At 40.9% G+C, this 12,445-nt stretch overlaps 1 protein-coding gene across 2 annotated transcripts in view; it reads right to left on the bottom strand.

The window, feature by feature from the left end:
• Positions 1-12,445, bottom strand: part of hecw1b (HECT, C2 and WW domain containing E3 ubiquitin protein ligase 1b) — a 451,931-nt gene that overhangs the window by 362,823 nt on the left and 76,663 nt on the right. The window contains exon 2 of one of the 2 annotated variants that reach the window (XM_055656770.1): positions 4,596-4,653. The exons of the other annotated variant lie outside the window; for it this stretch is intronic. Coding sequence (XP_055512745.1) covers positions 4,596-4,622 — 27 coding nt within the window. The 5' untranslated portion in view covers positions 4,623-4,653. The remainder of the gene's footprint in view (positions 1-4,595; positions 4,654-12,445) is intronic. 2 annotated transcript variants of the gene reach the window in all.

Below are 12,445 nucleotides of genomic sequence, written 5' to 3'. Positions count from 1 at the left end.
CACATGTACCAATTAAGGTGCAGTGATATGCGAATTACCATACAGCCTTATGCAAAAAAAAGCATGGGATCCAAGGAGAGATAGCTGACTGGATAGAAAATTGGCTTTCTGGAAGGAAGCAGGGGGTGATGATGGACGGTTACTTCTCGGACTGGAGGCCTGTGACTAGTTGTGTGCCTCAGGGTTCAGGCTCGTTACTGTTTGTCATCTATATTAATGATTTGGATGAGAACATACTTGGCAAGGTTAGCAAGTTTGCTGATGATACAAAAGTGGGTGATTTTACATATAGTGAAGATGACTGTGAGAAATTGCAGCAGGGTCGATCGATTGGCCAGGTGGGCTGAGGAATAGTTGATGGAATTTAATACAGAGAGATGTGAGGTGTTGCATTTTGGGAAGTCTAACATGGGCAGGACCTACAGTAAGGCTCTGGGGAGTGTTGTCAAGCAGAGGGATTTAGGAGTTTAGGTGCACAGTTCCCTGAATGTCGTGCAGCAGGTAGATCGGGTGGTCAAAATGGCTTTTGGCACATTGGACTTAATCAGTCAGAGTATTGAGTATAGAAGTTGGGAGGTCATGCTGCAGTTGTATAAGACGTTGGTAAGGCCATATTTAAAGTATTGTGTTAAGTTCTGGGCACCATGTTAGAATCATAGAGTAATATGGTGTGGAAACAGACCCTTTGGTCCAACTTGCCCACACCGGCCAACAATGTCCCAGGTACACTAGTTCCACTTGCCCGCGCTTGGTCCATATCCCTCCAATCCGATACTATCCATGTACCTGTCTAATCATTTCTTAAATGATAGGATAGTCCCAGCCTCCACTACCTCCTTTGGCAGCTTGTTCCATACACCCATCACCCTTTGTGTGAAAAGGTTACCCCTTGGATTCCTATTCAATCTTTTCCCCTTCACCTTGAGCCCAGTTCCTCTTTTCCTCGATTCCCTTACTCTGGGGAAGAGACTTTGTGTATCTACCCGATCTATTCCTATCATGATTTTGTACACCTTTATAAGATTACCCCTCCTCCTCCTGTGCTCCAAGAAATAGAGACCCAGCCTACTCAAACTCTCCCTATAGCTCACACCCTCTAGTCCTGGCAACATCCTCATAAATCTTTTCTGAACCCTTTCAAGCTTGACAATATATCTTTCCTATAACATGGTGCCCAGAACTGAACACAATATTCTAAATGCGGTTGCACCAACGTCTTATACAACTGCAACATGACCTCCCAATTTTTATACCCAATACTCTGACTGATGAAGGCCAAAGTGCCAATAGCCTTTTTGACCTCCTTATCTACCAGCGACTCGACCTTCAAGGAACCATGCACCTGTACTCCTAGATCCCTCTGCTCTACAACACTACTCGGAGGCCTACCATTTACAGTGTAGGTCCTGCCCTTGTTAGATGTCGCAAAATGCAACACCTCACACTTCTCTTTTATATTAAATTCCATCAACCATTCCTCAGACCACCTGGCCAATCCATCCAGATCCTGCTGAAATCTTTCACAACCATCTTGATTATCTGCAAAATCACTCATTTTTGTATTATCAGCAATTACTAATCTTGCCCTGTATGTTCTCATACAAATCATTGATCACTGTATCACTCTATGACATTGATGTAGATGACAAAAAGTGATGGGTCCAGCACTGAACCCTGAGGCACACCACTAGTCCCAAGCCTCCAGTCCGAGAAGCAATCTTCCACCATCATCACCCTCTGCTTCCTTCCATGGAGCCAATTTGCTATCCATTCTGCGATCTCTCCTTGGATCCCATGCGATCTCATCTTCCAGAGCAGCCTACCATGCGGAAATGTTGAATGCCTTACTGAAGTCCATGTGCACAAACATCTACAGCTCTGTCCTCATCGATCTATTGGGTCACGTCTTCAAAAAAATCAGTCAGATTTGTGAGACACAGCCTCCCACGTACAAAGCCATGCTGATTATCCCTAATCAACCCTTGCCCATCCAAATGCCTGTTTAACCTATCCCTCAGAATATTCTCTAGCAACTTTCCAACTACAGATGTTAAGCTCACCAGCCTATAGTTCCCAGCATTTTACCTGCAGCCCTTCTTGAAAAGAGGCACAACATTTGCCACTCTCCAGTCTTCCGGCACCTCTCCTGTATTTAAGGACAACTCGTAAATTTCAAACAGGGCTCCCGTAATTTCCTCTCTAGTTTCCCGCAATGTCCTCGGATATATCTGATCAGGGAAATTTCAGGAAAGATGTTTTTAAGATGGAATGCGTACAGAGAAGATTAACAAGAATGTTGCCAGGACTAGAGGGTCTGAGCTATAGGGAGAGGTTGAGTAAGCGTGGATTCTATTCCTTGGATCGCAGAAAGATGAGTGGTGATCTTATAGAGATGTGTAAAATCATGAGAGGAATAGATTGGGTACTTTTGCCCAGAGGAGGTGAATCAAGGGCCAGAGGATAAAGGTTTAAGGTGAAGTGGAAAAGATTTAATAGGAATCTGAGGGGTAACTTTTTCACACAAAGGGTGGTGGGTATATTAAACAAGCTGCCAGAGGTGATCGTTGTGGCTGAGACTGTCCCAACATTTAAGAAACCATTGTACAGGTACATGGATAGGACAAATTTGGAGAGATATGGACCAAACGCAGGCAGGTGGGACTAGTATAGCTGGGACATGTTTCCAGTGTGGGCAAGTTGGGACGAAGGGCCTGTTTCCATGCTGTATCAATCTATGACTATGTTTCTTGACTGCCAAGTGACTGGAGATGTTAAAAGTCACAAGGAAGAAGAATGATACAATAGGTTACAAATTGTTAACTTTCAGATCGCACATATTTTTCCAGCATCTTGTGTTGGGGATCAGAGCATATCCTTTAATCTATTGTCATACAAAATAAGATACTTTAAACACACTCAAGATTAGGCTTAGAGTGATCTTTTAAGGTTAGGCTTTGAAATATGAACCACTGGTAACATTTCACTGATATTTCAAGGAAACAGAAGTCACAAAGTTGATGCAATTACTGTAATAATATTACACTGTATAGGATTATGGATTGCTCTTTAAAAAAGGAATTGTGCCATTTATATTCTGGCTCCTATACAAATAATGATTTGCAAAATAGGTCCTTTAAAACAAACGTTAAAATGAAATTAGGCAGCACTGTTGCACAACCGGTTGAGCTGCTGATTCACAGCTCCAATGAGCCAGTCCAGAAACAAACAATGGCCTGCTTCCTTTATAATCTTTACATCTTTGTATATCTTTCATTCATTTGTTCTATATCTCTCTCTATATCATCGTCTATATCTATCATTTCCCTTTCCCCTGACTCTTTCTGAAGAAGGGTCGCAAATTGAAATGTCACCTATTCCTTTTCTCCTGAGATGCTGTCTGACCCACTGAGTTACTCCAGTTTTTTGTGTTCAAGCCTGACCTCGGGTATAGTCTATGTGGATTTAGCACATTCTCCCTGCATGGGTTTCTTTTGGGTATTCCGATTCCCTCCCACATGCTAAAGGTGTGCAGGTTACTAGTTAATTCGCCACTGTAAATTGTCCCAAGTGTGTGTATGTGAGTAATAAAAGCTGTGATGAGTTGATGGGGATGTATGGGGAGAATAAAAATGGGATCAGTACCGGAATAAAGCACGAGAGTCACTGATGGTCAGCACAAACTTGTTGGGCTGAAGAGCCTACCTCTATATCCATGATTCTAAGTAACTTGGCTTGGCAAGTTTCTGCAATCTAAAATGTTATTAATTTGATCAGCATTTCACAAACATTATTGTCTCCATCTCACCCTGGCAATGTCTCTATCAGCCTTTATTAAGGACGTATCAAGAGCACGAGAAAATAGGTGCAGGAGTTAGTCACCAAGCCCCTCAAGTCTGCCCTTCCATTTAATATAATCACGGGTGACTTATGATGACCTCAAATCCTCTTCTGCGCACGATGCCCGTAACCCTCGATTCCCGTATCTTTTGAATATTTACCTATCTCCAACTAATGTCCTGTCCATTTATTTCTCAGAAAGAGCCCATCGCTTCTCCATTCGCCATGCTTTCTGAATGGCGAAGGTGGAATACATTTATGAGCATGTGAAAGTATTTCTTCCTATTTTTAACCAAATGAAAGTTGATCTTAGGTTGCGAAGGAATGTGATATATTCAGGAGTGACTAAATCGATTGACCTCCAGCTTGTATTTTGTTAGCTCAGATTGCAATGGCTCAGAGCATCTGTCATATGAGCTCACCTTCCATGATATCTGATCTTTGAGCACAATCCGTTGAAATGTTCACACTCTATTTTTATTGCATTACACGCATTGACCACATAAATCCAGCTTAGTCCTAGCCATTCTCAGACCACCCTAAGTTTTTCCATTCAGAAACATGACACATGCTTGAAACAAATATTCTTACATGTACCTACCTGTGACATAGGTACCTTTAAATATCAATGTTTTAATGACAAACAAAACTTTATCAGCAAGTTCTTAACTACTGATTCGTAGAGTGCATTCCATTATCGATGAAGGTGAATGTGTAATGGATAGTGACGAATGACAAAAACAGGAAAAAACACTAACCTTAACACTACACAGATGCAGCAGCATAATGACTCACTAACTGCAAGCACATCAAATCCTGGGAAAAGGTTAATGAAATTACTTAGCATTGATTCCTTAGCACAAATAGCAGTTATTACATTTATGATCATAATTCAAGCAAAATTGCTTTCAGATTTGTAGTTTATAAAACACATTTACGATGAATGAACAATAAAAAATTAAGCTTCCAGATTTTACACTGCCATTACATTTTTCATTAAAATATCATTCAGTCAATTCTTGCAGGTGCTGAAAATTATATAATTGAGTAACACTTCTTGTGCATCTAGACTCACCAAAATGTTTCATCATACATATCAAATAAAAATATTGTGCTGTGAATTATAACATGTTTATTCAATGGCCCATCGGGATGCAGGAGGCCCTCAGGGCAGTGACCCATTATCAACCTCCTAACCTTCCCTCCATTGTAAATTGTTGCAGTAGAGATATTTGCTCATGACTACACAATATTCAATTCCATGTACAATTTCTCAATTAGTCAAACTAGCTGTGCAACAGATGCAATAAGGTCAGGGCATTATTTAAATATGGCCAATAAGCAGTGTGTAATTATTCTACTGTACTTGTTTGGCTTTGATCGCTTCAAACAATTGTAAGTCTAACAGTCTCTTTCTGGCATTCAAGACATTGCCATCTGTGAATCTCCTACCATCAACCTCCTGTAAGAACATAAGAAATAGAAGAAGTAAGCCATACAGTATGTCCTTCTGGACTGGCTCTGCCAGTAGGCAATATTATGACAAATCTTTCGCCACAGTGAAACTTTCCTGCACTGACCTCATATCCCTTGATAAGTAAAAATATATCTATTTTTTCAATATACTTTGCACTTTAGCTTTCGCATAACTGTTGGGTGGGGAATTCAAAGGTTTCACTGCCTACTTGGTGAAGGAATTTCTTCCCTTCTTCATACAATAATTGACCCCTCATTTTGCGACTGGGCAGTTCAAAATTGATCAGATACTAGTCCAGCTGCATAAATACCACATCTGTATGAAAAGATGAAAGGCTGTTTCTGCAGGAATTGACCCATCTACTGATGCAGAATCCAGATCAAACTAGATTGTTTGATGGGCACTCAACTTAAACATATCTTCCATATCCAGTACACCATAGTTTTAGTGTACAAAATCTATCCAATGAACCACGTCAACACTCTTCTCAAAATAACACCACCCGAACTGATAATGTCCACTGCCAAGCAGGATATTGCTAATGGATGCAAAGATGAGTCACCAGCTAGTTCTCCTTCAAGTTACACACCATCCTAAATGGAAATATAAAGACAACCTTCCTTTGTGACTTGTGACAGTGCTGTGAAGTAGGTTCATCATGTAGACTGTAGCCGTTCCAGAAGGCTTTTCACCATCATTTTCTTAAGGGTAAACAACATTGGGCAAAAAATGCTTGCCATGCTAGTACTTTGCACATCCCATATATTAAACAAATTAAATGGCTGCAATAAGCAGAACTACCTCTGAAGAGGTTATCAGATTAAACTTAACTAAGAGTTCTGGCTCTTATTAATTGCACAAAACATCTAAATTATTGTCTAAGGTGCTGATTTTGCTTTTGTTTTTGAAGGATTGCTGAGTCGTAATCTTTTTTTGTTCTGCTCAAATGGTAAGGAATGAATAGTCTTCATTTCCGCTGATTACCCTACGGATTTCTATTGCACAGCTAAAAATCTGAACATGAAAAATAAAATTCTCTGTTTATAAAAATTATACCTGAGGTCAGTTTCATTGCTCTTTTTATTTGAAAAGGTACTTTTAAGTAGATTTTCACATGATATTCCAACCACTTTCCTGACTGCCCGGTGAAATGCTTCTGGATAGAATTTAGACGAACTGATGATACAATGTAGGCGCCTTTTTCCAGGTTGAGAAGGCTTACGACTTAGAGGGTGACACACGTGCAGTGGTATTTCCCTGCACCTACTGCCCTTGCAGTGTGATCCCACCAGCTCTCTACTCTGTGCTGGACCACTTGGACAACAGGAACACGTCCATCAGGCTGTTGATCATTAACGACAGCACATTGTTCAACATCATTATCCCTTCGAAACTCATTATCAAAATCAGTGATAGACATAAAATGTTGGAGTAACTCAGTGGGTCAGGCAGCATCTCTGGAGAAAAGGAATAGGTGACATTTCGGGTCGAGACCCATCTTTAGATTGAGAGTCAAGGGAGTGGAAAACTAGAGGTATGAAAAGGTTCAGAACAAATCAAGCCAGCACCGATGACCAATGAAAGATGAGGCCAATAATGGTCCATTGTTGGCTGCGGTAGAGTTGGTAACAAAGGGATATATGGGTGCAAACAGTGGAACTAGCAGGATGACTAGGGTGGGGGAGGAGTGAAGAGAGGGGGGAAATTAGAAATGTTACTTGAAATTAGAGAAATCAATATTCACGTTGATGGGTTGTAAGCTGCCCAAGCGAAATATAAGGCGCTGTTCCTCCAATTTGCGTATACCTCACTCTGACAGTGGAGGAGGCCCAGGACAGAAAGGTCAGTGTGGGAATTCGAGAGGGAGTTAAAATGTTTGGCAACCGGGGGATCGAGTAGGCAAAGGCGGCCTGAGCATAGGTGTTCAGTGAAACGATCACCCAGGGAATCAGGAAATGGGTTTCTCGTCCTCCCCATGTAATTAGATTTTTGACTTCCTCATTGGCAGACTTCATTATTTTAGACCAAATTATTTTAAAATAATTTAAAATTCCTTTGAGGAGAAAATGTCATAATGGACCAGAAAAAAAAGAAAAATAGAATGATGGAGGTGGAAATGATTCATGTTAATTATTCCAATTTCACATCTGGAATGATACAAAATGTTTCAAAGAGACGTGGAATTAATAGGATACACCCATGAGAAGCAAATTATAAAACGAACATATCAGTCTGAGGTAGACACAAAATACCGTAGTAACTCAGCGGGACAGGCAGCATCTCTGAAGAGAAGGAATGGGCGATGTTTTGGGTGGAGACCCTTCTTCAGACTGATGTCAGGGGAGTGGGCGGGACAAAGACAGAATGTAGTCGGAGACAGTAAGATTGGTAGAACAGGGAAGGGGAGGGGATAGAGAGTGAAAGCAAGGACTATTTGAAGTTAGAGAAGTCAATGTTCATACCGCTGGGGGTATGCATCAGTCTGGGGAATGAGGCACAATTTCACAAGGCCAGGTGCTGAGTTTTTCTCCTCCCCGCTTTCTGAATTAAGGATCAAAGTCTCTTCAGGGTGGGCTCTTCAGGTGATCTGCTCTAGGAGAAGGAAATTCACTGCTGATGTGAGGCACCAGCTGTGGCTGCTGAAAGACGGCCACACACAGTGTAGAGACAAACCCAACTTTGTGAGCAGTTAATTCCATTTTTCGGCTCGACTGAGCTGTGGCTGTAAAATATTGTGAAGCTAGAGGAGAATGATGGGAACCCAATGCTAGTTTAACCCTTTCAACAACATAATTCAACAGCCCTTCTGTTATTGCTCCAAAACTCACCCCATCTGTGGTGTTCCTGGGGCACCAGCCGTGTGTGGAAGACAACAGAACTGGTGAGGTTTCCGGGCAGTAGCACCCTATACACAGCAAGCAACAACATCAAGTGAGGTCAGCAGGTTTTGTGTGTGATAATTAACAGAAATGAAGGGCGATGGGCTGTCCTGTCCAACTTTCTGCCTGATTTTGGATGGCACAGCATGAAATAATCCACTTCTGTGAATTAGGGAATATATCAGAGATCTGCACTAGTGATGGAAAATATAATAGAGTCATAGAGAGACTTGGCACTGAAACAGGCCTCCCAGTTTGCAGACTGCACAAAAAATGGTGAATTTGTGGACAGTGAAGAAGGTGGGATATAGATTGGTTACAGTTATAGATGGAGAAATGGCTGATTAAATTTAATCCAAGCTAGTATGGGGTGATACAGTTTGTGAGGTTGAATGTAAGAAGAAAGTATACCGTTAATGGCAAGACCCTTAACAGCATTGATGCACAGGAATATCTTGGGATCCAGTCTATAGCTCCTTGAAAGTGGCAAAAGAAAGTAGATATGTGATAAAGAAGGCATATGGTATGCTTGCCTACTTTGGTAGGAGCATGGAGTACAAATCAGGAAGTCATGATGCAGCTCGAAAAAACTTAGCTTAGGCCGCATCTGGAGTATTGGCGTCAGCATATGGCCACAGCATTATACTCATTTATTCAACTGTGTCCAAGGTGATTTGTATAGGGTGGACAATATTGAGAGTAATGATTCAATTGTGATTATGTCACATAACGTGTATCATGCCATGAATAGGCTGTCCAATAACAAAGCAGGTGGCTTAGATTATATTTCTGCTGAACATCTTAAGTATGCGAGCCTGTTCATGGCATGATACACCGTACGTGACATAATCACCATTGAATCATTACTCTCAATATTGTCACCGTATACAAACTTACAAAATTATTAAGGGGTTGGACAGGCTAGATGCAGGAAGATTGTTCCCGGTGTTGGGGAAGTCCAGGACAAGGGGTCACAGTTTAAAGATAAGGGGGAAATCATTTAGGACCGAGATGAGAAAAACATTTTTCACACAGAGAGTGGTGAATCTCTGGAATTCTCTGCCACAGAAGGTAGTTGAGGCCAGTTCATTGGCTATATTTAAGAGGGAGTTAGATGTGGCCCTGGTGGCTAATGGGATCAGGGGGTATGGAGAGAAGGCAGGTACAGGATACTGAGTTGATGATCAGCCATGATCATATTGAATGGCGGTGCAGGCTCCTGCACCTATTTTCTATGTTTCTATGTACTATAATGCTGTTGCCATATGCTGACGCCAATACTCCTGATGCGAGTATGAGGATAGCTCCTCTCCTTGCTATTTGTTTTACTGGCTTTTATGATTCATGGCTTGTTACCAGACTCAATGTGGTCTGTTCTGCAAGTGCCAATCATTAAGGACAAAGCTGGTATAGTAGACAGCCTAAATAATTATAGGCCCATAGCTTTGGCCAGCATACTGTCAAGAATCCTAGAAAGAATTCTGCTGGATAGATTAAATGAGTTAATTCCACAGATAACCAGTTTGGTTTTAAAGCTAAACATGGCACTGACTTATGCATATATGCCCTAAAGGAGATTGCAAACAAATATTGAGGTAAAAACTCATCAATTATTATGTGCTTTATTGCTGCTTCCAAAGCCTTTGATCGTGTTAATCACAGAAAGCTGTTTGTTAAATTGAGACTATGCAAATAAAATGGGGCAATAGGGTCTCAGCCCCATTTGGGGTTAGCAATGGTGTCAGACAAGGGAGGATTTTATCCCCAGTCCTTTTTAATCTTTATATTGATGATCTGTGCAAGCAATTGAAAGCCTGTAATATTGGGTGCATGATTGGTAATATTTTAGTGAGCCACATTATGTATGCATATGATCTTGTGGTCTTTTGACTCCAGCAGCACCTTACTATATGTTCTGTGTATAGTGTGGAACATTATATCAAATATAATGCTGGTAAGAGTGCTGTTATGATCTGTAGAACCAAAGGATAAATGTCTAAAATGTCCTGATTTTAAATTGTCTGACAATTGTCTGTAATAAGGTAAAATATATTGGACATTTTATTACAGAACAAATGACTGATAATGAGGATATTTATAGGCAATGCCATATGCTGTATGTACAAGCGAATATTCTCTTACGCAAGTTTGGTGCCTGTACAGATGAAGATGTCTCTGTTCAGAACATATTGTACACCTCTCTGTACTGCTCACCTGTGGTCAAACTACAGAAAATTCTAGTCTATAATTCCCTGTTTTCTCTCATCCGCCTTTCTTAAACAGTGGGATAACATTAGCTACCCTCCAATCCACAGGAACTGATCCTGAATCTATAGAACATTGTAAATTGATCACCAATGCGTCCACGATTTCTAGAGCCACTTCCTTAAGTACCCTGGGATGCAGACCATCTGGCCCTAGGGATTTATCAGCCTTCAGTCCCATCAGTCTACCCAACACCATTTCCTGCCTAATGTGAATCTCCTTCAGTTCCTCTGCCACCCTAGATCCTCTGACCAATAGTACATCAGGGAGATTGTTTGTGTCCTCCTTAGTGAAGGCGGATCCAAAGTACCTGTTCAACCCATCTGCCGTTTCCTTGTTCCCCATAATAAATTCACCCTTTTCAGTTTTCAAGGGTCCAACTTTGGCCTTAACTAGTTTTTTTCTCTTCACATACCTGAGAAGCTTTTACTGTCCTCCTTTATATTCTCGGCTAGCTTACCTTCATACCTCATCTTTTCTCCCCGTATTGCCATTTTAGTTATCTTCTTGGCCAAAGGGTCTGTTTTGACTCCATATTGCCGTATTTTCACATCTATGACTTTAGGATCATGGCTGATCTTTGACTTCAGCATCACTTCTCCTACTAGCCCCACATTTCTTGATTCCCCTAATATATGAAAATCTCTATATAGCTGCCTTGAATATAATTTATCACTGAGATTCCACAGTCCTTTTGGTAGAAGTGAATTCATTTTTTCCTCATGGTTGCCTTAAATAGCCCACCCCTTATTTTAAGATTGTATTTTGACCTAAATGTAGAGATTCAACCATTCATTATCTTTGCAGATCACCTCAATATTTTTTCTCAAATTTAATTAATTTGTCTCTTCAACTCATTTAAATTGTCCTCTTGTATTTTATTAAAAGGTTCCTTTGAATTTCCTCACACATCTTTAAGGGTCGACGGATAATAATTCAGATATCTCATAACTGAGAATTCTTTAAAGAGTGAATGGAGAGAAGAGATAAGGTGATGGGGGCATGGAACAAGCTGTCAGAGGAGGTAGTTGAGGCTGGGACTACCGCAACATTTAAGAAACAGTTAGATAGGTGCATGGATAGGACAGGTTTGGAGGGGTACAGGCCAAATGCAGGCAGGTAGGATTAGTGTAGTTGGGACGTGTTGGGCAAGTTGAGCTGAACGGCCTGTTTCCAAACTATATCAATACAATACAATATTTATTACATGTCATTTGAACCTCAGTGAGGCTCAAACGAAACTCCGTTTCCACAGCCATACAAACAAAGACAATTTCCTACAGACATACACACAATTCAATTTACAGAAACATCCATCACAGTGAATCTCCTCCTCACTGTGATGGAAGGCAAAGTCTTTTCTCTCCCCTGTTCTACATTTTTTTCCCCGATGTCGAAGCCCCAGGCGGGCGATGATAAGTCCCATGGCCATTTTAGGCCGCGCCGTGCGATGTACGGCCCCGCTCCCGGTCTAAATGTCACAAAGTTGGAGCCCCCGGCGGGAGCTGGAATGTCCTAAACATTATCATTGTATGATTCTATAGCAACAATGCATTAAGGAATTACCTAACCAGTGTTTTACCAGACCTTTGATCAAATAGACCTCTGTAAAATCCAGACAAAACTCAAGTAATTAACAGCAAAGAACGATTTGAGCAGAAAGCTCAATCGCCAGAAATTGCTTCACACACAGAGATCAGAGATTAGGAGGAAAGAGTATCAGTTTGGAGGGAGGAGATCCAAAAGATTCAATGCCTTTGATATAAATAATTTACATAAAAGATTTGGACTTCAAGAAATTCAGCATCACAATCTGCAGGCAATAACAAACCCAAGATTCCAGCTGATACTTAATAAGGATTTTGCAGAATGGAGGAATTCAAATGAAAATTGTGGAATTTATTGCCACAGAAAGCTGTGGGGGCTGTCAACGGATATTTTTAAGGTGGAGTTTGATAGGTTCTTGATTAGGAAGGGTGTCATGGGT

This window comes from Leucoraja erinacea, chromosome 2 (assembly GCF_028641065.1).
Source record: "Leucoraja erinacea ecotype New England chromosome 2, Leri_hhj_1, whole genome shotgun sequence".
Classification (NCBI taxonomy): Eukaryota; Metazoa; Chordata; class Chondrichthyes; order Rajiformes; family Rajidae; genus Leucoraja; species Leucoraja erinaceus.
Note: the sequence above shows the minus strand (reverse complement) of the source record. Positions and strands in the feature narration are given on the sequence as shown.